The sequence below is a fragment of the Mus caroli genome, chromosome 3, assembly GCF_900094665.2.
Source record: "Mus caroli chromosome 3, CAROLI_EIJ_v1.1, whole genome shotgun sequence".
In the NCBI taxonomy this organism is placed as follows: Eukaryota; Metazoa; Chordata; class Mammalia; order Rodentia; family Muridae; genus Mus; species Mus caroli.
The window spans coordinates 125,084,730-125,112,453 of NC_034572.1; the positions used below are offsets into that span (position 1 = coordinate 125,084,730).

General features: G+C 44.9%; 1 protein-coding gene across 1 annotated transcript in view; it reads left to right on the plus strand.

The window, feature by feature from the left end:
• Papss1 (3'-phosphoadenosine 5'-phosphosulfate synthase 1) overlaps positions 1-27,724 on the plus strand; it is a 78,200-nt gene that overhangs the window by 23,860 nt on the left and 26,616 nt on the right. Inside the window, exons 6-9 of the mRNA XM_021157472.2 lie at positions 11,353-11,466; positions 13,532-13,643; positions 17,839-18,044; positions 19,332-19,467. Of these exons, the coding sequence (XP_021013131.1) occupies positions 11,353-11,466; positions 13,532-13,643; positions 17,839-18,044; positions 19,332-19,467 (568 nt within the window). The remainder of the gene's footprint in view (positions 1-11,352; positions 11,467-13,531; positions 13,644-17,838; positions 18,045-19,331; positions 19,468-27,724) is intronic.

Here is a 27,724-nt window from a genome sequence, read left to right on the forward strand (position 1 = left end):
TCACACTTCTCAGGGCACATGGAGAAGGCAGTGAACAGCTGGCAGGTCACACTTCTCAGGGCACATGGAGAAGGCAGTGAACAGCTGGCAGGTCATACTTCTTAGTTGGTGGGACGCGCACTGCTTTCCCATGGACAGGCCAGTTTGGTACAATGCACACCCTGTCTAACCATCCAGCCAGGTATAGACATGCAACTCACCTTCAGGATGACTGCAGAGAAGTTGGCGAGATTTTTCCAGAGGTGCTTAGGGGAGAACGCAGAGTGGGATCTCAAATAGACGGAGGGTGGAGGGGCTGAGCGGGTGGGGTGCAGCAGTGAGTGACTCAGAGCAGAGGAAGTCAACCTGACCAGTTCACAATAGGCTCAACACCCCCCCACCCCCAGGAGTGATTGTAACATCACCGTTTTACTGAGGAGAAGCAGGGTCAGGTTTGTGATGTAGTCTCAGAATAGTTGGGTCAGGTGGGCTCGGTGTTGTCACAGGGTGGATGCTGCAGCCCACACTTAGGTCTTTCTAGTGGGTCATCATTTCTAAATTCTGTATTACTCCCAGAGATGTTTTAGCACCTCTGCATGTAGAGCGGCCCAGAAGCCTTTGAACTCCATCGTTTAGGGGGTACTTACGGAGGCTTCCTGTAGGCAGTGACTAGTGGAGTAGGCTAGAGGTGAGGCTGCAAGATAAACAAGATTACCTGCCTGCAGACAAGGTAATCCTTCTGCTGACAAAACCCAATCCTGAAACTGTCCAGGAGACATCAACCATGAATCTCTCCATATGAAAGATGTTACCACTTAGGAGATTCAAAGCTCATAGTTCTGTGCTAGGACCTGGGGACAAATATGAAATCTGAATATTGGATGAAATATGACTCTTTTATCTGATTCCCTTTCACATCCCTTGATGGTTGATTCCTGAGTGCAGATGGGTTTTCATTGATCTTACAAAGACTGAATACTGTTAGAGTCTTTTAAAGGCACTCTAGAGAAAAATCAAGGATAGTACTGCCTGACTTGGGAAAAAAACTCACTCAGTGAAAGAAACTTCTCAAGTTTGAATCTAGATGATGTGAAATGTTCTATAATATGGGAAGTAAGGTCTTTGTGGGCTATTTTTGTTTACAGGTTTATTTGTGTGTGTTGTGTGCGCGTGTGTGTGTGTGTGTGTGTGTTTGCTGCCCAGCATGAATGCCCAGAAACTGACCTTGCGTCCTCTAAGAGCAGCAAGCATTATTAACTACTGAGGGATGTACCTGCGAGATTTACTATTTATTTATTTATTTATTTATTTAAGATAAAGTCTTCCTGGCTGACCTCGAACTTGCTATGTAGACTAGGTTGGCTTTGAACTTGAAGAGACCTGCTTGCCTCTGCCTCTGCCTCCAGAGTGCTATGATGAAAGGTGTGGATTTTTAAGGGCTAAGTGAGGAGGCTTTAAAGGTCTTTTCGACACCGTTGTTTTAGGCTGCACGGATCATTAACATGGATGGCAGATGATAGGCTTGCACAGGTGGGCAGATAGGCTTGTACAGGTGGGCAGATAGGCTTGCACAGGTGGTTTTGTGCAGGGCTGCTGGCTGTGCGGCAGCAGTCGCCTGCGGCAGGCCGCTCCTGTTATCACATCCACAGAAGCTCCTCTTTGTTGGAATCCTAATAAGATGCTCTTTATAATGACAACTTCATTTCTGAAATAAACTAAGGAAACTTTGTGCCTGCCTCAGGGTCAGTTCTTAGGGGCTTTGTTTATTTTTCCTCACAGATGCCAATGCTCTTACCTCTGGTATCATCCGAGTCTCCCAAGAGTTCAAGTCAGTTCTGATCCTTCCTGGATCACAGGTTAAGGCCCAGCCTCAGAACATTGCTTGTTGAGATATGAGTCATGAGTGCAGTTGTCTGAGTCACCCACTCTCTGCCAGCTGCTTATATAACTTGGGGTGCCTCTCTTCATGCTCTGTAATTGGTCAGAATGACTCGGAAGAGTATTGATTGTTGCTGGTTTATTATCAATTCAGGAAGAGCTAGCTTTATGGATGGGATGTATAGGGTAGTGTGGGGCATAGTGAACCAAGTTTCCATGCCTTCTTTTGGCTCTCTGTTTTAGCACCTCTGCATGTAGAGCGGCCCAGAAGCCTTTGAACTCCATCGTTTAGGGGGTACTTACGGAGGCTTCCTCTGGGCAGTGACTAGTGGAGTAGGCTGGAGGTGAGGCTGCAGGATACCAGCCTGTGAACAAGGTGATCCTGCTGACAAAACCCAATCCTGAAACTGTCCAGGAGACATCAGCCATGAATTTCTCCATATGAAAGATGTTACCACTTAGCAGATTCAAAGCTCATAGTTCTGTGCTAGGAACTGGGGACAAAGACCAAATATACAATGGGTTTTGCATTGTGCTGTGGCTTTGGGTAGAGAGAAGAGGCTAGCACCTCCTGGGACTTTTGAGAGAATGAAGGAGTTTAGAAGGCTGTGCCCATGGGAACAGTAGTGGCAGATTTTGTTTTCTGTCTTTTGTTTTTTTTTAAAACCACTATTCTGGGGAGACTCTCATAAAATGACTTCTACCTGTTTTATTTTATTTTCAGTTTTCTGAGACAGAGTTCTTCTGTGCAGCTCTGGCTGTCCTGGAACTCATTCTGTAGAGACCAGGCTGGCCTACAACTCTCAGAGATCCTCCAGCCTGTGCCTCCAGAGTGCTGGGATTAAAGGTTTGTGCCACCACCGCCCATCTTTAACTGGTATTCTTAATTTACTGTCACCAAGGAAGATAAATATTTATTTTGCATGTTCAAGAAAAGTGGGGTATTACAGCCATGAGGTCTTTTTTATGTGAGTACTTTAGGTTCTAATTTCTCTTCCCGTCTGGTTGCTCCATACAGTCACTCACATAAAAATATACGTCTCATCCCTTATCCGAGGACTGTTGTTTTCTTAACTTGATTCAAGCAAGCATTTATTCAAGACTATAGAAGACAAGTAAGCGGGTGGCTTTGTCTTTTCTTTCCACTACCCCTTGAGTGGTCACTAGATGGCCTGCTAGTATTGCATTTTAACTTGGCCTGTGAGAACACAAGGCAGTAGGCTTCTTGCCGCTGGTTTTAATCTAAAGTGATATTTTAAATGCTGTTTTTAAATCTACCAGGAACTCTGGATTTACTAGTGCTATAAATTATTTAAAGGTTTGTCTTCTTACAAAATGGTGGGTTAGTGCTCTAAATGGATTTTATTCTGCACATAAAAACCAGACTCCGGAGCTCGGTTTTAAAGTGCTGCCAGGATGTCGTTTGCTCGTGCTTTGGATGCATGTAGTTGAGACGATAGAAACTTAATAGTTGCATGAAAATGTGAACGGGCCCCGGCATTCAATCTGCTGGGCAGATCTGGCTCCAGACGAAAGTGCAGCAGATACATAGAGAAAAAGCCTTGAAGCGTGGAACCACTGTCTGTTAACACGCTCGGGCTTCTACAGGGAGAGTCAAATGAGAGGACCAGAATCGCTAGTTCTAGGTGATGATGGAGCGCCGTGCTCACCAGTTTCCAAGCAGAAAACAGTTGCCCGAACAAGGATGTGGGTGTAGCATCCGTCAGTCTGAGGTAGTGTTTAGTCAATTAAAAAAGAAATGGGGTGTCCATCTTTTAAATTGAATAAGTATTTAAAATTCGTAGCATCTAATATTTCTGTACTTGAAGGTATAAAACGCAGCCCTCTCTCATTATGGGCAAATGTGTGAACTGTTCACTGAGCTCTGCTTGGACACTTGGGCAGCCTGAGTCCCTATTTCTCTCACACTAGAACATGGGGCCCTCTTAGATGGGCGAGGTGTCTAGGTGAAGACTTTCTCTGGCTAGCCATCTGTTTGTTGTTGTTGTTGTTGTTGTTGTTGTTCTTTGTTTGAAAGGAAATTTGCTGAAATACAGTGGATTATGTGAATGATAAGAGTAGCATGGTGTTTCTGATAGCTAGGTGAGTCTGTGGAAATCCTAAGGAGTCCTAGATAAAACAATCAATTCATGTGGCAGGGACTCCACGTTCTGTCCCTTAGGTAGCCAGTCTCACTTCGAACAAGTATCAGTCCTTTTGGGTGTTTAGTGCTGGTTTTAGAGACTGAGGTTTGGATTAGAATGTGGTAGAAACTGGCTGTGTCTGCATTTAAAATTAAAAAAAAATATGTATATGGGTGTTTTGTCTGCAACCCTGTCTGTGCACCATGTGTGTGCCTCGTGCCTGCAGAGACCAGAAGGCGGCATCGGATCCCCTGAAACTGTAGCTACAGATGGCTGTGAGCGGCCATGTGGATGCTGGGGATTGAATCCAGATCCCGTGGAAGAGCAGCCAGGGCTCTGAGCCACCGAGCTGGCTCTCCAGCCCTGTGTCTGCACTTTTAAGGTTCACTTTGTACTTCTGTTAAGTAGTTGCCTCGGCTCTACACAGACTTCGTAGGGCTCACCTCCACGGAGCAGGTGCTTAGTGCTCCCCTGGAGTCATCCCCATGCTCAGGAGCAGGTGCTTGGTGCTCCCCTGGAGTGCTCCCCCTTGCTCAGGAGCAGGTGCTTGGTGCTCCCCTGGAGTGCTCCCCCTTGCTCAGGAGCAGGTACTTGGTACTCCCCTGGAGTCATCCCCCCGCCCCCGTGCTCAGGAGCAGGTGCTTGGTGCTCCCCTGGAGTGCTCCCCCATGCTCATGGTGTTTGTATTCATTCTAGAAGCATTCACTTCATCTTTTCAGAAGAAAATGGAAGCAAACTCTTTTTTGTTTTTAAAAGATTTATTTATTATTATACGTAAGGACGCTGTTGCTGACTTCAGATACACCAGAAGAGGGCGTCAGATCGCATTACAGCTGGTTGTGAGCCACCTCGTGGTTGCTGGGGTTTGAACTCAGGACCTTCAGAAGAGCAGTCAGTTCTCTTACCCACTGAGCCATCTCTCCAGCAGAAGCAATCTCTTGATCTTTTATTTAGCATTGGTTATCCTCCAGAAGAAATGTATACCATATCGTAAGGCTAAAATCCATTTAAAATATCGTTAGATATGAATCTGCAAAGGGAAGAATTTTGTTGAATGCATGTGATGAAAAATTACTTCGGTGGAAAAATAAAAATATTTTCCGTCTTGATTTTGAAAACATAACTATCGCCTCCATGTTGACATTTGAAGGCAGCATATGACTAAACTTGCATCTATGCTGAAGCACAGTGTTGGTGACTGAATTCCTTTCTGACGTCATTTGGAGTCACTTGTGTTATCTCTGCTTCTCCCTAGTCACCTTGGAGACACTCAGCTTTCCCCACAGATCATTTGTGTGTTTGTGGGCTGATGTGGTCTGGTCAGAGGAGCCTTTTAGTTGTAGGAACACTGGCTCCTTTGCAAGATCTTGCTGTGTTCAGGCAAGCAGAGTCAGGTGACTGCAGACACCTTCTCCGTTGTGTTTCTGAAGAGGGCTTGCCCCTGTTTGAGGAAAGAGTACTACTCCAACAGCTTCAGCCATGTGCTTGGAACATCGCAGTGGGCCGGTCATACTGCTATGAGTCATTGATTTTTGGGAGCTGCATCTTGGGTTGCTGGCTGAGGAAACCAGCTAGAAATTAGAAGTACTTATTGTATCAGATGGAGTTGGAAAGACGTTTACTGAGTGCCTTTCTTCTGACCTCTCTAGATTGTTGACAGTTATCCACCAATAAATGGGAGAAGGGGAGAGTTTCAGTAACCCCCCCCCCCAGGTGCCCTCCCCAACCCTTCCACCGTGTAATACAGCAAAGAAATGGCAAAACAAGCAACTGGAGAGTGGCTCTTCCCAGGGTGGGGCTGAGACTGGCTTTGTGGACACCCCACGGCATTTCTTCCCACACGGTGTACTCTGATCTTCCAAGTGCCAAGAGCTCCAAGGCCATGGCAGAGGAGGGAAGCTCTCTGTACGCGCACTGCAAGAGGGCTTGAACAAGTAGGTTTACAGCTGTTCATATCTCATCAAGAGAACTTTTCCAGGCCAAACGCAAGTGCTGACAAGCTTTTTTGTGAAGAACATTATCAGTGCGCTGAAAGATTTTACACAAACTAGAAACCCTTAGAATTATTAATGTTTAACAGAATTTATTTTTGAGAGTAAATTATAACAAGGCATTTGGTAAAGTTTCATAGCTTAGTTTTAATGGGGGAACTCTAAAGGATAATTTTGTAGCTGGAGTTCCAACTCTAACACCTATCAATTGATTTTTTTGGCCTTGGAGAACTGACTTTATTTCTGGCATCATTTTTTAATTAGTCATTAGAAATAGTACCTGCTTTGGAGGTTACTGTGAATTCTGTGAGCGAATGGACTGACGTGAGGAGCTCAAGCCAGACCCTAGCATGTACAGGCACAGGGAACATCACCATCACCATCATTTATTACCGGTGTGCTAAGTGCACTGGAAGGCGTACAGTGGGCATGTGCTAATGTCTCCAGCCTTAGAGCCCTCATTTGTAGAGGGGCAGACAGTGATGGTTTCTCACGCCTTGATAGGCAGGTCTCAGGACAAATGAACAAGTCCATGGGAAGCCTTTAGGGCAGTACGTATCCCTGTAAAGGCTAGCCTCTCAGTTCAGACACCATGCCACCTCATTCTCACAACAGCCCTGGAGAGTGTGTGTCTGGATCTTTTTTAAGTGGTCGGGGAATAGAGGCACCAGGCCGTGTGGTGAGGAAGTCCACTCAAGGCTGTGCATTTAGAATTGGGGCACAGATCGCAGATCCTTAGGTAAAGAATGTTCATATCTTTTCTTCTGTCGCTACAGTAGCAGTAAGAACATCAGGAATAACTGACGTGTAGTGTCCTGCTACCTTCCATCTCCTTTTGGTTTGAAAATGTGTCCCTTATATTTCGTGACTAGTTTACTGACTTCTGTGTCCTTTCTGTGAACTTTACGGTAATTGTCTTTACAGAAGCCTAATGAGTACCTGGCCTTTTATGTAATTGATACTTTCAGCGTTCATTTCTCAGTGGAGGATTTTGGTTCTCTATGTTGCAGCTGCCAAGAATATGTATGGCTTAATGTGACTTTGGGGCCTTGCATATCCAACTGAACATGTCGGGTGTGTTCAGCTGGTTGAGGTGGATCCTGCTGTCCCTCAGGGACAGGGGTTTCTGGACTTTCACAGGCTTGGTAGAGACTGACAACAGGCCATTTACCCTATAATGTGCCCATGGCAGAGAGCAGTTAAATAGTGTACTAGACAAGTGACATGGAAGGATTTAGGGTGTTTCACTGTGCCCACTCCCAGCTCCTACCAACACACCTTTCTCACTGAAAGTCCACATTCAGAGCAGAGTCTACGCTACCTATCTGCCTTTAAAGAAGGATCGTCTACTTTTCCTGCTGTGTGCGATTTCCTTTAGATACATTCTTGAAGTTAGGCATTCTGTATAAACCGCTGACCTGAAGCTTCTCCTCCGCCCCTGGACACTGACACACACACACACACACCGACACACACACTGACACACACCGACACACACACACTGACACACACCGACATACACACACACCGACACATAACATACACACACACACACACACACTGACACACACCGACACACACACACACCCTGACACACATACCGACACACCCCGACACACTCCGACACACACACACACACACACACACACACACACACACACATACTCACTTTGTTGTGGCTTTATCTATGTGGAGAAGTAGCTTACCTTATGAGTATATGGTTGTGTGTGAAATCCACCAAGTCAAACTAGAGGCAGCTGAATGAGCTGGGCTACCTTGGTTCACTTTTTTCTTTCTTTAATGACTTGATATAGTATTTCTCCTCAGGAAATATAAATAATAACTTTCTACTAGAAAACATGGAAGGTCTGGGAGGCTTAGGAAGGTAGCTGGGCAGTTTGTGCCTTACACACATGCTTCCGAGAGATGCTGCTGTGTTCCAGGAGTGGTGCGGTGGGCTGGGCTGGCTGTTGTTTTGGATTTTGTTAGTTCTTCTCCTGTATGTGTAGTCTTTCTTACTTTTGGGTTTATTATAAGAAGGTCAGAGGCCTCCTTGAATATAACCATAGGAGAAGTCAGGTTTTGTCACCTGATTGAAGTGAATTCTGTCGTACCATTGTGGGAGCAGAGTATCTGAGAAAATAGTGCTGTAAGCCACTAATACTGTCTAGATTCTTATACCCCATAGAGATTGCTTAAATTGGTACATCCTGTCTCTATGTGCTCTTTTGGTGTAGATATGTGAATAATAATAATTTTTATTGTTATTATTATTGTTATTTGTCCTGCTGATTAAGGTCTAAGTCTACCATTGCCCAGATAGCCTTCTGAGTTCAGTGCAATATGGAGGACTCCCTTCATTGGCAGGGCTTCCCCCTTTCTGATGTTGTTTGGGGATTTCAACTACCGTTCCTGTCTCTACCTACAGAAAGCCATGGTTAGGATTACAGGTTCAACTTCCTTTCTCCCAATAAAAAACCTGAGATTCCTGGAATGCTTCCCCATGCTAATGAGGCATTTTGGTACCATTAGCCTTCAGCCAATGACATTTGCTCATCCTGGATATTTTGACCTCCATCCCCAAAATTACATAAGCATCGAATCACCCCAAACACAGTAGGTCAGCCTTCCTGCAGCTGGTCCTGGTGCCCTAATACTGCATGGACTCAGAGGGTTTCCAGTTTCCCACCCCACCCCCATCCCTGGGCTCAGGGAGGGTTGTAGGCTTAGATTTTCTAAAACCTACTTTACTTAGGGATTTTGAATGCTTCAGCCTCCCTTCTAACCCACTGAGCAGAGGTAGGGGAAAGGAAGGTTGATATGAAATGGGTGTTGTGGACCTGTGTAGAGTAGTTTCTTTGGGAAATTCCAGTCTTTGTTGTCTGGATACCAGCAGTCCAGTTCAATAACAAACACCAGACAGGAATCAGTAGCGGTGACACGATCCAGTAGAAACAGCAAGGCTCCACCAAATTGGTGAGAGTCAGTAGAAGCGACCAGAATCAGCCGAAATACCACAAGAAGTTCTTTAGTGTGTTTCTCTCTGAAGTGAAAACCAGTGAAGACCAGCAAAGACCAGCAAAGGCCAGCGAAGCGTTGCATGGTGTAGCAATGCAAGAGTGTCCTCTTACTGTCTGTGGGGTTCCATTTAAATTCTTTCTAACCATCCTGTGCACCCTCAAGTGTCTGTTTTTAGCACAACATCACATGCTGTCTTTCAAGACAGCTTCCAGAAAAACATGGTGTGATACAACTGAGTTGTTAAAGACACCAGAACTTTCCACTTCAGAGGGTCACTATTGTTGTTGTTGTTATTTTCTTTTATTGTAGAACCAAATACAGCCAGGCGCCACTTTGAATGATTTGTGCTCTGAGAAATGTGTTCTGAGGCAGTTTTGTGGCTGTAGAGTCACTAGGCTACAGATACTTAAGGCACTGCCATCATATACCAGTCCACCATTAGCTGAGGTGCTATGTGGCATGTCACTATATAAGCAGGGTGGCTCCTTAGAGCTTTGATTCTCTGGCTGGGGAGATGGAAAAGTGCTTGCTACCCAAGCATGAAGATCAAGGCTTAGACCTCCAGCTCTTACGTAAAAAGCCAAGCACAACAGCACAGGCCTGCAATGCCAAGACTCTGGAGGCAGAGACAGAAGGGTCCTGGGTGCTATCTCACAGGCAGTCTAGGCAAAATGGTGAGCTTCCTGCTCAGTGAGAGATCCTATTTCAGAATATAAGGCGGGAGTGATAGAATATACCCAGTGCTCACAGGTGTACACACACACACACACACACACACACACACACACACACGATGAAGAGTGACTGAGGAAGACACTTGATGATGGTTTCCATGTGTACTCTCATACATACATACACACATGAACATGCACACACATACATATGCCCACAAAGAGAATCTGATTCTTCCCTTAATATTTTGGTTTGAATTACTTTGATGATTGCTGCTTTGTGCTGTTAAAAGCCACTTCCTTTAATAGAAGCTAGCTTCCTGATAACACCGATGCTGTACAGTAGGCATCATGCCTTTGCAGGTTGACTTCTTTCATTCGGTCATTTGTATGGGAGCCCCCTCCATCTCTTGCTCTGGATTGATGTGTACTGACACATCACAGGTTCTGTGCCTCTTGTGTGTTTCTCACTGGCCATGGGCATAAGCTCCTGCTCTGCCCTCCTCACCAGTGCGTAGTGCCATCCTGTGCCATGTATTTGGCTGTTCTGGTCGGGATAGTGTGATGCTGACCATCTTCATAGGATTATTTGCCATCAGTGTATTTTCAGGGCTTTCTCTCTAGCTGCTGCTGCTGCTGGTTTGAGGTTTGTTTCCTACCTCTGTCAAGGATGTCAGAGGTTCTATGGGGACTGCATTGGATCTGTAAGTTGCTTTGGAAAGGATGTGCATTTAAACCACCTTCTTTGAACCAATGAACGTAGGTTTTGTTTTTCTTGTGTTTTAAGATTTCTTGCTTATTTTGGAGAACAGTCTTTTGTTTGTTTGTTTTCAAAGACTTTTTCCTAGGCGATGGCTGTATCCTCTTATTCTCTTGAGAGCTTTTTTTATTTTGAATAATGAAGCATTGCTTGGGCACATGTATGAAAAGCCCACAGTTGGTTGTATTTTGTGTGCTAATGACCTGACAGACTTGATGTTAAAGAGTTAAAGTGGTCAAACCTATTTAGAATTCTGTAGAGCACAGTAACATATTAGGAGCAAGCCTTGTAAAGCTCTCCTAGTAGCAGTCTAAGAGGCTATGTGGTATCATGCACACACTTCCACATGCCTGCAAACAAACGCTTCTCTCTGCTCTGTGCTCACACGCACAGTCATGGAGGATGAGCAGGAAGGAAGCCTGGCTCACTGTCATAGGTGGGTACTTGGAACTTTGCATAAGTCCAGACTATTTCATGCGGGATCAAAAAATACTAGTTTTCAATGACTGTGAGAGGAATTTGACTCACTCTAGGATATTAATTTTATGAATAAAATGGTGTTTTAGTGACACTAAGGCTAAAGGTACACGTGGAAAATGGACTTTTCATGGTTGTTTCATGTTTGAAATCTCTGTCGCATTGTATCTGAGATCAGCTCTGTTTACAGTTGCCTGTTGTGACACAGAGTAGATTTAGGAATTCATTCCTTCCCACTAGATAATGGAACATGATATTGACTTCTCGAGCATAGGTGTTACTGGGGAGTAGACCAGTTAATATTAGAGAAGTTGAAGAGGGAATGTGGCCCGAAAGCCCCCTTTCCATCAGAAATGCTTACTTTTCTTGGTCTCTTAAGGCTAACTGCACTGTTGGGTGAAATGTCTAATTTCCCTCTTGTTGCTGTGAAGGACATCGTCCCTGTGGATGCTTCCTATGAAGTGAAAGAGCTGTATGTGCCAGAGAATAAACTTCACTTGGCCAAAACTGATGCAGAAGCCTTACCAGCCCTGAAAATCAATAAAGTAAGTTCTCTTTTGCTTCTTAGAGCAAGCGACTGCGGAGCTGTTAGCATGATGAATGGGGTGGGGGGGAGGCTTAGCCTTGTGTCTGAAGCCAGGGTAGCAGTAGCAGGGTCAGGGTGTTGTGTATATCACAGTTCCCAAGGATGGGCAGTGTGTTTAATGGGGTACAATATTCCCACATTACCGTGACTTTGATTTGCTTTTAGTTACATTTGTTTATTTTGAAATATTAAGGACAAAGAGAATGTGAGATTTGGGAGGCATAAGAGAAAGGATTGTTTCTAAAGCATTAAGAAATGCTAATTCATAATAATTAAAATGAACTTTTACTCTTTTAACATGTTTCTCAATTTCCTGTTCAACACTTGACTCTCCCTTATATGAAGAAAAATGGACAAATTAGGAATGGTTCTGTTGTATATCTCTGCCTAATGGTATCATCGGGTGCCTTTCTTAATTAACAGCCACTGAGCTAAACTAGACAGGATGAGAGAGGAAGCCATTAACTTAGTCTCAAATCTTAGGGAACTTTAAATTGTACAATTTCTACATATATTACAAACATATAAAAAAAAAACAAGGAGAACCCCACATAGGTATAGAATAAGCATACGGAGTAGCAGTTGGCTTTCCTTCAGCCCTTCGATCACAAGAACAAGATTCTAGAATACTTAAGGAAGTGCCCTCTCAGTACTGAGGATGGAGAACTGGACTCAGCCTGGACAAGATTCTTCCATGGTATTGAGGGCTTTGGTAGGCGTCAGTCCTGATGGGTTTTCGTGGTTGGGTCTCAGATGATGAGTGTCAGGGAGAGATGGGATAAAGCAGAGCCTTTCTGGCCGCTGCGGTGGAGGAACGGGAGTCTGTACAGACAAGAGGGAAAGAGAGAGCTATCTGTGGGTGTATTGGATTGTGGACGCCTAATGGAAACTTCTTTCAGTCCAGAAGGTCCCAGATCTGTTCTGTTTACCCACAAGATGAGCTTCCTCACAAGTCCTCTCTGGTCATGGAAGGCTAAGGCTTCAACCTAAGACCTTTGCAGGGGTACAGGCCTTGAGCTCCCCACAGAGGCCAGCGAGGGTGGAGACACGCAATAACCAGTATCATGGGCTTAGGAAAACTAAGTAAGGGGAATTTGCAAAGCTAGGGTTGAGACAAGCAATAACCAGTATCATGGGCTTAGGAAAACTAAAAAGCGGAACTTGCAAGTGGAGAAAGCGTCTCCACAAACAGTTTCTCCTGTGAGTTGAGGCTGTACAATTCCTCATGTCTCCTTGCTCACACTGGCCATCAGGCTTTGCGAATAAATGTGAGACTCCGTTTTACTCCACACAGGCCATGAGAGAAGGCTCAGCCTTCTCTTGTTTGGGAGCCATTGCCGAATGACATATGCGGTTCAAAAGTTCTTGAGTGCTCTGAGGAGATGTACCACAGGCCCCGAGGTTAAAGCAATAATGATCTTTGTAAGGAGAAGGCCCTGGGGAGAGACTTTTGTAAATATTTTGTTTAAAGTAATTTTTGATTTAGGATAGTGACTATCAGCATGGAGTTTTCAGATCTTCACTGTCTACAGTTCTGGGAACTTGGCAGAATTGTAAAATTTCCATTGCCTTGGAAATTAAATGTGATGCAATCTGCATTTGTTTGTTTGTTTGCTTTGAGACAGGCTCTTAGCATACAGCCTGACTGGCCGGAGACTTATGGTATATACCAGGCCACACTTAAAATCACAGAGATCTGCTTACCTCTCCCAAGTTTGCACCCCCAAGCCCATCTAGCAATCTGTGTTGTAACACCCCTCTCATAAGCTGCCTGACACACATTGATGCTTGAGGTCCACTGGTGAGGCTGTCCTGGTAGAAGTGTGTCGGGTGATGTGTTATAAATATGCTAGAGAAAAGCTTGTTCTCCTAGAGTTCTTAGTTTTTCTTCGGTTTGTAGGATCCACAACCATCACTGCTATGCCTGTTTCCATTACTTTCCAGCTGAAATGTATCAGTTTTTACTGCTTGGGTTCATAAATACTGGAAATACATTTTTTTTTACTTACTGTCTAATTTACTAGGTGGATATGCAGTGGGTGCAGGTTTTGGCAGAAGGTTGGGCGACTCCGCTGAACGGCTTCATGAGAGAGAGGGAATACCTGCAGTGCCTTCATTTCGATTGTCTTCTGGACGGTAAGATATTCCACATCTAAAACTGAGTTGTTTGTGCAGGAGGCATGGCATGCTTTAAAGTATTTGTCACGTCTCATAAAGGTAGTCATGGTGTCCCTCTCAGTAGAGCTGTCATGAAGACTAAGCTGTTTTCATTCTGAACACTTTGAGTGAACCGTGGGATCTCATTTCCACTTTCCCTTCCCATGAGAGTTATTCATTGTGGGGGAAGAAGGACAGATAGGTCAGAAAGTGAATCCTGAAAGCACATTGTTTCCCTGTGCCACGCTAGCCTGCCCACTGTGGCGAGCTGCCCCCATCAGGACACACATCCGGAACCATTGCTCTCCGCAGCCTGTGGAGTCAGGGGCTGTTTTGTTTCTGTGTTTGTTTTCTGTAAAGATTAAATATTATGTTGATTGTCCTTCTTGGAGTTAGCTGTTTGACTCAGCCTGGAATTTAATGCAAATTGGCTTATTACTTTTTCATCTTAATTCCTAGTAATGTCATAATTTTTAGGAATTTTATAATTCCTAGTAATTTTGGAAGCGCATACAGATTCATTCATGGCTGGCAATTTTTGTTCAAATATTTTTTGTTCATGATTTTTTACATGTATAATTATTTTAATATATAAATTCAAATAGGAATTTGACAGTACATTTTATCATATGTTATAGTGACTTACATACACACACACAAACACACACACACACACACACACACACACACACACACACACACACACACAGATGGGTGTGGTGGCATATCACATACCTTTAATCCTAACACAGGCCAAGAAAAGTAGATCTCAGTGAGTTTGAAGTTTGAAGCCAACCTTACATATATAGCCAGTTCCAGGACTTCCAGGGCTCAGTAAAGAGTATCTACATCAAAAGACAAAACCAAACCAAACCAAACAACACCAAAAAAACCGAGAGTAAAACAAAACATACACATCGTCTCAGGATGGGAATGGAGACGGTGCCTTGGGCTCACTGGGAACACAGTTTAGATTGATTGGAGCCACTAATTGCTGCTTTTGTTTCTTGGCCAGTGACAGCTGACATTGGTTTGATTCTGACGGTAATAAGAATGTAATTAAAAAGGGGGAAGGCTGGGTAAGTGGCTCCTTGGTTAAGAGCCTTGCTGTAAAGCAGGAACCTGAGTCCAGATTGCTAACACCTTGTAAAAGCTGGGCGTGGCCCTGTGTACCTGTGAGCCCAGCACCAAGAAGTGGAAAGGCAGATCCTGGGAGCATGGTGGCCAGCCAGCCCTCCTGTAATGCCAGTGTAATGAGAGACTCTGTATCAAGGGAACAAGGTGGAAGGCAGCCATAGAGCATGACACCCAGCATCCACCCCTGGGCTAAGCATACACCTACTCGAATGCACACAGCACACACGTAAGTAAATGAGTAAAGGTAGATATCTTTGTCATGCAGATATACTCAGGGGTACACATAGTTATTTAAATCTTTTTATTAATGAGTTAATTTTCCTTCCAAAGAAATAGAGTTCTTGGTCTAATTCATTTAATGGGATGTACAGATTATTTTTGATAGTGATAGCCACCTTCCTTCGTAAATTGTTTCTTTTTGTTTTGTTTTTCGAGACAGGGTTTCTCTGTATAGCCCTGACTGTCCTGGAACTCACTTTGAAGACCAGGCTGGTCACAAACTCAGAAATCCACCTGCCTCATAAATTGTTTCTTTTACATTTATAATTCCATATTAATTTTTTTTTCTCAAGGACAGTTAGATGACTTGTAAGAATTAGTATGTGATATAGTGTTAGTTCCTTTTTTTCCTTTTTTATTTAATATTTTCTTTATTTACATTTCAAATGTTATCTCCTTCCCCATTTCCCACCCTCCTGGAAACCCCCTATCACATCCTCCCTCCCCCTGCTTCTATGAGGGTGTTCCTCCTCCCACCTCCCCACCCTTGACTCCCCTACACTGGGGCATCTATCAAGCCTTCATAGGACCAAGGACCTCTACTCCCATTGGTGCATGACAAGGCCATCCTCTGCTATATATGCAGCTGGAGCCATGTGTACTCCTTTGTTGATGGCTTAGTGCCTGGGAGCTCTGGGGGGTCTGGTTGGTTGGTATTTTGTTCTTCCTATGGGATGGCAAACCCTTTCAACTCCTTCATTCCTTTCTCTAACTTCTCTATTGGGGTCTCTGCGCTCAGTCCAATGGTTGGCTGCTAACATCTGTCTCTGTATTTGTAAGGCTCTGGCAGGGCCTCTCAGGAGTCAGCCATATCAGGCTCCTTTCAGCATGCACTTCTTGACATCCACAATAGTGTCTGGGTATGGTAACTGTATATGGGATAAATCCCCAGGTGGGACAGTCTTTGGGTGGCCTTTCCTTTAGTCTCTGCTCTACACTTTGTCTCCATATTTGCTCCTGTGAGTATTTTGTTTTCCTTCTAAGGACAGAAGCACCCACACTTTGGTCTTCCTTCTTCTCGAGCTTCATGTGGTCTGCGAATTGTATCCTGGTTATTTGGATCTTTTGGGCTAATATCCACTTATCAGTGAGTGTATACCATGGGTGTTCTTTTGCGATTGGATTACCTCACTCTATTCATTTGCCTAAGAATTTCATTAATTCATTGATTTTAATAGCTGAGTAGTATTCCATTGTGTAAATGTACCACATTTTCCGTATCCATTCCTCTATTGAGGGACATCTGGGTTCTTTCCAGCCTCTGGCTATTATAAATAAGGCTGCTATGAACATAGTGGAGCATGTGTCCTTATTACAAGTTGGAGCATCTTCTGGATATATGCCCAGGAGTGGTATAGCTGGGTCCTCAGGTGGTACTATGTCCAATTTTCTGAGGAACTGCCAAACTGATTTCCAGAGTGGTTGTACCAGCTTGTAATCCCACCAGCAATGGAGGAATGTTCCTCTTTCTCCACATCCTCGCCAGCATCTGCTATCATCTGAGTTTTTATCTTAGCCATTCTGACTGGTGTGAGGTGGAATCTCAGGGTTGTTTTGATTTGCATTTCCCTGATGACTAAGGATGTTTCTTGCGCACACCAGCAAGAATGATGCTGCAACAGGATCCTTCTGCGCACGTTTATTGGGAGAGCTTGATTGTAGAGGCGAAGAGACCCCAAGCCCAGAACTGGTGCTGCTTATATAGGCCTAGGAGAGGCATGTCTCACACCCGGATTGGTTGTGCTTGGGTTATGCTTACCGCCTCATTTGCATGCCTACATCTGGTTGGTTAACTTGTCTCTCATCTGATTGGTTAACTTGTCTCTCATCTGATTGGTTAACTTGTCTCTCATCTGATTGGTTAATTTTGGTTAATTCTCAAAACCTCATCTTGGCAAAAGAACTTTCCTGCCTATGTATGCGTGGTGGCCAGCGGAAGCCAGCGCCACCCTGCAACGGCACATGTGGCTTCCCACAGATGTTGAACATTTCTTTAGGTGCTTCTTGTCCATTCGATATTCCTCAGTTGAAAATTCTTTGTTTAGCTCTGTACCCCATTTTTAAATGGGTTCTTTTTGTTGTTGTTTTTTTGACAGCATTTCTCAATGCAGCCCTGTCTGTCCTCCACTTTGTAGACCAGGCTGGCCTTGAACTCACAGAGATCCATTTGCCTCTGCCTTCCCAGTGCTGGGATTAAAGGCCTGTACCACCACACCCTGGCTTTGCTGTTTTCTTTTATTCTTCCTCCTCTCCATCCTCTCCTCCCCCATTTCCTTCTCCCTCCTCCCCTCCTCTCTCTCCCGTCCTTCATCCCCGCCCCCTCCTCCTTCCTCCCTTTTCCCTTCTCTCTCACCTCCTCCTTTCCTCTTCTTTTCCCTTTTCTTCTTTTTTAACTTTCTAAATAAGTCAGTTGCCCTTGTGCCAGGTACTCAGGTGGTACTTTAACACTTTTTACATTACACAATTAGTAATTAACTGCATTTATATGTTCATTTGTGTGCATCTGTAGTCATTCATGCCACAGACATGTGTTGAGGACGGAAGACAACTGGTGGATGTCAGTTCATTCCTTCTACCATGTGGGTTCCAGGGACTGAGCTCTGCCGGGTTTGGTGGCAAGTGCCCTGAACTGCTGAGCCATGTCACCCATCCGGGGTCCTTTAAAAACAATTGACGTTGTTCTTTGAGGTGTGTCGCTGGAGACAAGGTGACTATACTAAGACCCAGTGAATGAGCTGTGCACGTGTGTATCCTGCAGGAGGCGTCATCAACTTATCAGTGCCTATAGTTCTGACAGCTACGCACGAGGATAAGGAGAGACTGGACGGCTGTACCGCGTTCGCTCTGGTGTATGAGGGCCGCCGCGTGGCCATCCTTCGGAATCCTGAATTTTTTGAGCACCGGAAAGAGGAGCGGTGTGCCAGACAGTGGGGAACAACATGCAAGAACCACCCCTACATCAAGGTCTTGACTCATCTGACAGTAACGTTTGTGTTGTGATCTGGCCATTGCCTGTGTGTTAATTGCTCCTCTGGGTTGTGAATTTTTGCAGAATTGAGACTGGATCTTAGATTAGCGTAATGAGCAGATGGTCTTGTCATTTTGGTTCATGTAAATATTTATTCGGTGACTCTTTGTTGTCTTTTAAAACCCTTGATGCTGGGGATTAAATCCAGAGCCCTTAGCATGCTAAACCTGTGCTTAGCTCTGTGTATATACCAGAATGTTAAAATGTTTACACACAGTTAAAATGCTTACTGTGTTCTCTGTTGGTCTAGTGGTAGGGAAAGATTTTTATTGTTTGTTTGTTTGGTTGGTTGGTTTTGTTTTTTTCCTAGACAGAGTTTTTCTGTGTAGCCCTGGCTGTCATGGAACTCACTCTGTAGATCAGGCTGGCCTTGAACTCACATAGATTCACCGGCCTTTGCCTTCTGAGCACTGAGATTAAAGGCATACACTTCCACTGCCCAGCTGGTAGGGAAAGATAGTAATTGTGTTCTCACAAGGAAAATTCAAAGGCAGGCTGCAGTGGGAGCCCACACAGGGCAGCTTAATATTTTTTATCCTTCAACATGGTATTCTTGTGGAAAGCCAGACACATGCTTCATCTCCCCTAAGTACCTCATTTGTTCACTGAGTGTGGACACGTCAGCAGGGAAGGCAAGTATCTGCCTGTCGTTTAGTGTTTTAAAGTAGACTCTGAGCTTTAGAAGAAATGCAGTGCATTGAGGCATCAACCGACGCAGTGCAGGGAAGGGTGGGTTCAGTGGCATCCTGTAAGTGTGGACCCTGTGGGCTCAGACTTCCAGATGCAGGGCCAGGTGAGTGAGGGCACAGAGAACGTGAGGAATTGTGCTTGAGTTTGTCGGTGAACTTGACAGATTTGCACACACTGGATTGTCAGTGATCATTAGTGGAAAGATGCCCACGGTGGATGCCCACAGGTTTACCCAGCTCTGTCAACCAGCGTCTAGAACAGCGGGGAAAAAATGTTCTTTTTCTTAAAACTGAGAAAGTAGCAATCATTTGATTTTTTTGGTTGCTTTTCAGAAATTCATCCAAACATTATGTCACAAGTATTTTAAGAAATTACAACATCCTATTTCTTCAGTGCCTTTAATTCCCGTGGCATTCTTAAGCCTCGCTTGGTCTTTAAGATGGAGACCAGCTTTCAGAAGCTGTGGTTGGCTTGCATGAGAGTAATGCTCTTATTTCTACTGTAGCCAACGATTTCCTCTTGCTTCCTGCTAGATGGTTCTGGAACAAGGGGATTGGCTGATTGGAGGAGATCTTCAAGTCCTGGACCGGATTTACTGGAATGATGGTCTTGATCAGTACCGCCTTACCCCGACGGAGCTCAAGCAGAAGTTTAAAGATATGAATGCTGGTAAGATGTGAGCCTGCTCAGCTACTGTGAGAGAGGTTATTTGGAGAGAAAGTTCCAGAAGTTTTTCCTAATACTATCTCAAATGTATATAACTGGATAATGACCACTGGCCTGCGAGGCAATGCAATATATAAAGAAAGGGACAGTCAAGCCTGGCCTCTATAGTCTGTTTCATTTTCATATTCCTTAGAATTCGATTCAACACTTTGCATATGGTTTGGAAGATGGACGTTAATAGTGAATTGGGTGTTTATTATAGAACTCACATGTTAAAGCTAAGTAGCACTGTAGGGGGGACTTTATCAGAACTGCTCCCTCATGCTGGTGGTGTACCTCACAGACCCCATGTGGGAGCGATGCCGCCTTACCGTGTTTAGTCCATTAACCTGTATTGTACATCTTTGTCTGCTCATGTGCCAAGTGCTGAGGTTTCAAAAATAGACACAAGAAGGGGCTTTTTGGGTAAAGCAGGCATTGAGCAGCACCAGGAAGCAGTTGCTTCAAGAGCACTCACCCTGTACTGCTTGCACCGTCTGAGGGTGGGATGAAGTGAATCACTGTGTTCAGAAAGGCCAAGCTGTGTTCTCTGCAGATTTGCACTCACAGCTGCTCCAGGATTTCCTCACAAGCGCCCTACACGGGTGTCGGTAAACGATGTGCTTCACGAGCACCAGATACCTCGTCCCATGCTCTGAAGGTGTGTCATTGAGAAAAGCATTCCCTGTAGATGAGGTTGGACCATTAGAGGCTCCAGTGTTCTGCCGTTGTCACTGCACTCTGTCAGTTCACTGGCAGAGCCCTGAGCCTCAGAACCACTCCTTGATGCTCTCTGTGTGGCACTCTGGGTGTGGCCTGGAAGAGGCAGCTGAATGTGATTGCCAGCTTGGAACCTAGCTGATCACTAATGCACACTAAGAGCCTGCAGCCTCTGTCCTTGGTGATGATAGAGGAGTGGAGGCAGGACAGCCATGAGCCCCGCAGTCATCTTGCTGTGTCGAGTTCTGAGTGTGGGTAGTGTCCTGCCTTACCATTTGGGAGTTTCATAGCTCATTTTCCTCCGAGAGGCTCCGTGACCATGATGAGAGCGCTTATGGGACCGAATGCATAGGGTCCTGTCCTTTCCTTTCCTTTCCTTTCCTTTCCTTTCCTTTCCTTTCCTTTCCTTTCCTTTCCTTTCCTTTCCTTTCCTTTCCTTTCCTTTCTTTTTCCCTTTCTTTCCTTTCCTTCCTTTCTTTCCTTCCTTCTTCCTTTCTGTCTGACTGTCTGTCTGTCTGTCTGTCTTTGAAACAAGTTCTCACTGTAGCTCTAGCTAGCCTGGAACTCACTGTGTAGAACAGGCTGGTCTCAAACGCACAGAGATTTGCCTGCCTCTGCCTCCCAAGTGCCACCATGCCTGGTGTAGGGTTTTATTTTAAAAACTGAAATGAGATAAGATGATCTCACCGTGAGCAGCACTGGCACACACTGAGAGAGTACGTTATCTGGGTTTCTGTATGAGCCGTAGTTGGTCATTTAGCTTCACGAAGCTGTATTGGTGTGAAGATTAGAGAAGGAATATCTGTGACTCCAGAGCCTGCTGTATGGGGCTGGAATTTAGAGTCATGTGACCATAAGGTAGTGTTGACCTAGAAGCTTTTGATGGGCTCAGTGGCTTCTGCTCAGCCTGCGTTGGTCAATGCTCAGTCTCATTTTCCGCTTGGCTCCTTCATTTGCAGGGTAGAAGCCCTCTTTGCCTTTTGAACTTGATTTCTCTGTGAATTCGAAGCATACACTTGGTGTATTAATCAGGTTCCTCTAGAGGAATAAAACTCAGAATGAGTCAGTCAATATCTATCTATCTAAAAGGGTTTATTAGAATGGTATATGAGCTGTGGTCTAGGTAGTTCAACAATGGCTCCCTGCCAAAGGAAGTCCAAGAACCCAAGTAGTTGTTTCCACAAGGGTTTTAGTTAATTTTAGATCTAGACAAGTTGGCAAACAAGAGTAGCCATCACACGTGGTTTAACATCCAATGATTTCTCAGTGCAATATATTATAGTAGGCTAAGTGTAGCTTCATTTCCTGCTTTCAGACACACTGGGGCTCATTTGACATGTAAGTAATGACTGGTATCAGGCAGTAATGACACACAATTAACCTTATATTCCTAAGAGATTTAGGGACCCCACTGAACTATAAAGGACAAAGACAGCTTTTAGAAAAAAGCCCTACTTGACAAGAAACTGGATTATGATCAATAAACAAACAAAGACACAGTTTGCCTCCCCTTTACCCCGTTCTGGGTGCTGTCAGTGAGGACACAGTACTTGGAGTTCTTGCAGCCACTCAGTGTCCATGAGACTCCCAAACATGTGCGTCATGTTGGGTTTCTGTCATCTGTCTCCAGACTTCATGCTTAAAGAGATATTACATGTTTAAATTATTTAAGACATTTCTAGTTGGGTTTTCTACTTATAGTCAGCTGTAAGAGATAGTTAATTTCACGTATCCTTCACCTCCCCTCCCTTCCCCCTCCTTCCACTTCTTTGGTGGTGAGCAGAGACATATTCAGGACTTGTTGAGACCTCCTCCTTAGTTTGTTTTTTGCCAAAATATGAATCTTTATCTTGGATCAATATAGTCAGTTATTGGCACTGTTGAGACGTCTTATTGGGGAATTATTGTTCACAATTAGAGCTTTTCCTCTTCCATCTGTTTTGTGCTGTTTGTGGCCAAACATTTTAAGTCATTTAGGGAACTTGTTGCATAATGAGAGATTGCAACTTTGTTAAAAGTAGCTGAGAGCCAGTTATTAGCCTTACAGCAAACAACAAAGATTTGTGGTGTTATTTTGTTTACTTTTCCATTTTAGACCAAGGCAAATAAGCAACAGACCGAGGGAGTTTACTTTGTAGTTCTTGTTTATTCCTTAGGAAGCCAGTAACAACCAGTCTACTGATGTGTTCAAGAGAGAGAAAGCAGGCGTAGTCACTCATTTTGTCTCTTGTGTCTGCTCATACCTGTTTTCCCTCCTCTCCCCCTCATCTTAAGTATTTTGGTTACTTATAGATTGTGGGCCCGTGTACATGGCTCTAACAGTTTGGCTGTTAGAGGCCATTTGGAATTAAGATTTCCCTATTGCCTGCATCGCTAACTGGAAGGTGAGCTGTTTCCCTAATGGCTGGTTCTTGGAACCCAGATGATTGACAACCTACTCAGCTAAGAGCCTGCTAGTATTTACTCTGCAGTACAGAGTGGAGTGTTGTGTCCTGCTGGTTACAGAGTGAAAGCGCTACCTGCTTTCTTTCAGGCTAGCATGGTGCTGCAGAGTCCCCAGTCAGGCTGTGAGAGCTTTGGTGAATTGTTGAGTTACACGCTTCCACGCTGTTTTCAAAGGATGAGTAGAGATGCCAGGAGGATATTCTCCACAAAGTTGGGGGCAGTTATAGGAGGCTGGGGAGGCAGGAGCAGAACATCTGTGAAGGCAGCATGCTTTCTTACGGCAAAGTCTTTAGCTAGAGGTGTGGCAACCAGAAACCAGGTAAGAGGAATCTGTCTGGCAGGTTCTAGCCATAAGATAGTCCTTTGGAGAGGGTCTAAATTTAAGGGAGTGTGGAAGAAGAGATGGGCGCCATCATGGGAACCCACATGCAGTGCTGGGAATTGGGCTGGTAATATGAGGTAGAGGCCTTGTCCGTCCTTCCGTTCATCCTCCCTCCCTCCCTCCCTCCCTCCCTCCCTCCCTTCCTTCCTTCCTTCCTTCCTTCCTTCCTTCCTTCGTTTTTTAAGATGGCCTCACTCTATAGCTAGGTTGCCTTTGAACTCCTGGTATTCTCCTGCCTCAGTCTCCTGGGTACTGCGATTCTAGGCGTGAGCCCTGTGCTTAGCAGGATTTGTGTCCTGATGCTAGTTGCTAAGACGGTGCTGTGGGGAGACACTGCGAGATGCGGCGGAGTGTGTGGGGAGGTGTACAGGTCGTAGTTCTGTGAGGAAGCCCAGCGAGGGGCGCTGTGGCGATGGCGTGCAGGCATTCCAGGTTGGCAGGGCTCCTCCAGCTGATTCTTCCTGTGTCCTCTGGTTGCCTGCTGGGCCTTCCACCCTTGACCCAGGAGCCGCAGTCAGCCCGGAGGGACCCTAGCTATCCTGGCGATGGTGTGTGGAGAGTGAGCCACTCAGAGACAGTGAGAGCTCCCTAGCTCACATCTTGAGAATAACAGCTTGTTGTTGTCATGCTTTGGGATATGAAACTACCAGCTTGTGAATATGCTAATTAATACGTTTCCATTTACCCAGGTGCCCTCTTACTGTTTTATTGATTCCTCCTTATTTTTCCAGTTTCTCAGTATAAGTCAAGAAGATCAATAATTTATGACATTCCTGATGGCAGAGGGAAGATTCTTCTAGGTCCTTCAAAGACCCTATTTACTCAAGTCATTGAGTAAAGCCCCTGTGCCTAGCATGGTGTCTAGCAGCTGTGGGATTCTTATCCATATTGTCATGTTGGGCTGCTGTACTGGCTTAGGGAAAGAAAACAGTTAGTAACTTTTGGGTAGGAAGAATGGCTGACATTTGGGAACATTTTCCTGCTCATTTCCTTGTTCATTCATTCATTCATTCATTCATTCATTTATTCTGTCGGTCAGTCAGTCAGTCACTCACTCGCCACTGGCCTAGTGACTCAGCAGGTACAGAGCCTGGACCATCTAGCTGTTGGCACTAGATCCTGGCATGCCATTGGACAGGTTATCCCATGACCTGTGGCGATGGCCACACATGCAGGGAGTTGGCACTCAACTTGTTTTTCACATCAGGAAATGCTGACATTTGTCCTTTGCTTTCTAAGTAGTGAAAGACACTTTGGAAAGGTCTTTTTCCACTCTATTCCTCCCCTCTCGCTTGCTGCAAGGAAACGGCTCCACCGTGTAGCCTCTTGGCCTGGTGGAGAGGAGTCCTGAGTGCAGGGAGGGAGAACTTGCCATGAAGAACGGCCCTTTTACATAGGTGTGGTATGGGAGGCTGGGAAAGCGATGACGAATGGACAGAGTGGGGTGTGGTGAGACAGTAATTCTAAAGTGGGAAGACAGAATGTACTGGGATGATTTCACGGTGTCCTTAGCTGATGAGTTGGGAGGTCAGGCCATAGAGAGATGGCTGAGCTACCACAAGTCATTGAGTATAGCTGATGGTGGGGGGTTGCGTGGGTAGTTCCTGAATCTTATTTCAGTAGAGCTTCGCACAGCTCAGCAGTGAACCCTGCTGCTCCAAGTGTAAAGTGAGAAACAGGTGGTTAGACCCCAATGGCCCCGTAGAGTTGGAAATTTCACATACATTTGATTATGTAAAATATGTAAAGAATATATAAATATAATATAATAATATATATAATATAAATAATATAATAATAAATAAAATAATATAATATAAAAATATATAAATATAATAAAATATGTAAGAATAACTAAGAGACTAGGGAAAAAGCAAGCATTAAAACCAAATACAGGGTTACTGAAATCGTCTATTTACAGTTTCCTCTTGAGTTCTCTGCTGTACTTCATGCTTTTTATTCTAAAGAATGGTTGCCCTGTTTAGCAGACAGTAAGGCTGGGGATAGTGGGTGGATCCTTGCATACAGACAGAAAGCACGGGTGCCTTTGGGATTTGGCAGGAAGTTCCTGCTCGTTGTGTGGCAGAGTGGAAAGCAATGGGCTAGCTGTGTGAGTGTGGTCTCATAGTTCTGTGTGGAGGCGAAGAAAGGGAGCCATGTTCTTTTCTTCCATTGTGGACTGTCCATACTGTCAGCAGCCTTCTCTGCAAGCCGAGCTGCTGGAGTTGAGAGAGCTGGATTCCTTCCCCCAAGTGTCTGCTCTTTATTTCTCTGACTAAATTGCAGGCTTCTGAGGACACAGACGCCCCACTGTGACCTCCGGGAGAGCTTGTCTGAACTTGAGTTTTCATCCATTCAGACCTCTGCTGTCCTTGTCCACTCCTCTGTCAGACTGGAGAGGGGGAACAGTCAGCCCAGACCTGGTGGTGAGATGCTGGGGTCTGAGCACATTCAGAGGAAGAAAGGAGGGCTGGACTGTTGGTGGACGTGGGATAAGAGGCTGTGCTCCATAACTATGAAAAAGGACTGGAGATTGGGACACGGAGGCAGGGGTTGACTCTCTGATGATATTGGGAACACCAATAGGCAGGAGGAGAGGTCATCTGAGCTTAGGGCCAAGTTCTTCTCAGTTAACAGAAATCTGCAAGTGGCTAATGCAGAGCCCTACACACATGTACCCTTGGCCCTTGGGACCTCATCACAGTGTGCAGGGTGTGGTCTGTCAGGTGAATTAGTCCTGGGGGACAACTCTGTTAAGGGAGTAGAGAGAACGGGAAGGTTGGCAGAGTTCTGTCTTCCATGGAAATGTTTATAGAGCTTTTATCTCTAGTATCTAGGCTCTCAACCTTCCGTACTCTCCTGTGTCAGTGTGGTTGGGCTGATTTTCTACAAAATGTCACAGGTCACTTCACGTTGTACTCACAGCCCATATTTGATACAAATATCCTTTCTAAGGGGCACTCAGAATACAATGTGATTGTCCCATGCCATGTGCCCTCTGTCTTTGACAAAAGGGATGATTTTATAATCCTGGGACAAATCACCCCCTCTGGAAAGCAGGGATGCCACTACACTCCTCTTGGCTGGAGTTTTGTTTTATTTCTGCCTGTCCTATCTTATTCCATAAACTTATCTTATTGCACTGTAGCGTTAGGGTGAGAGCTTGCAGCACAGCCCCTCAGCTTGCAAAGCCCCAGATGCCCTCAGGGCTTCCTAGGGTCAAGTTTGCTTTCCTGTGTGGGCAGCAGCCTCAATAAACTGGAGCAGTGAGGGTTATATAACTGAATTTAAAAGCAGTTCTGCCTTGGATCCTCCATGTGTGCCTTCCCTTTTAAAGCATGTTGTTGGGGGAATTTAAAACACATGCAGAGATAACAGTCTAACAGCCGAGTCCCAGGCTTCTGACCCAGCTTCAGCACCCCCGCGCGGCCAGGGTCACTGGCCTTCCATCTGTGCCAACACTTGCCCTCTCTGAACTCGCTCGCCATATTCTGAGTCAAATCTCAGTTCTCCTGTCATCCCCTCTAAATGGTTCAGTATGCATCTCTTTAACAGTGAAGGCCTCCACAGCATAGCCAGAGCACTACTGCTCCACCCCTCCACCCCCAAAATAAATTCACTTTAAAACTGTCAGATGTCTAGTATTCATATCCTAGTATTGTCTTTAAAACAAGTGACTCTTTCTAAAGTTCATTTGAAACGTAATAAGCTCTACAAATTGTCATTTGTTGATGTTTCTCTTGACTTAGTTTTCTGCTTTGCTTTTTAAAAAGATTTTTAAATTATTTTTAAGTATGTATATTTTTTATTATTTTATTTATATATGTTTCAAATGTTGTCTTCCTTCCTGGTACTCCCTCCATAAACCCCCCACCCCGTCCCCATCCCCTTTGCTTCTAAGAGGGTGCTTTCCCACCCACCCATCCAGTCCCATCTCACCTCTCTAGCATCCCCCTTCTCTGGGGCATCAGGCCTCCACAGGACCAAGCACCTCCCTTCCCACTTCAGCCAAATAAGGCAGTCCTCTGCTACATATGTAGTGGGAGCCATGGACTGGCCCATGTATACTTTTTGGTTTGTGGTTTAGTCCCTGAGAGCTCTGAGGGATCCAGTTAGTTGATATTGTTGTTCTTCCTATTGGAGTTGCAATCCTTTTCAGCTCCTTCATCTCCCACTATTGGACATTTCTGCTAAGGTCATCCCATTGGGTCCTGGGAGCCTCTCATATCCCTGGTGTCTGGGACTTTCTAGAGGTTTCCCCTTCTCCAACCTTACACTGCTGCATATTTCTATTCACTCTCATGGCTCTCTGGGCTTCTCTCGTCTCCCTCCTTCCCTTCCCTTCCCCTCCCCTCTCCCACACAGGGCCCTCCTTCCCTCTGCCTCCCATGATTATTTTGTTCCCCTTCTAAGTGGGATTGAGGTATCCACACTTGGGCCTTCCTTCTTGGTAAGCTTCATATGGTCTGTAAGTTATATCATGGGTATTCTGAATTTTTAAATTTTAAAATAATTTGAAAGTTACAGAAATATTCTAAGGCTAAAATTCCTATACATTTTAAGTGGGATTTCATATTATTATTTTTTTTTAATATTTTTATTACATATTTTCCTCAATTACGTTTCCAATGCTATCCCAAAAGTCCCCCATAGCGCCCCCCACTTCCCTACCCA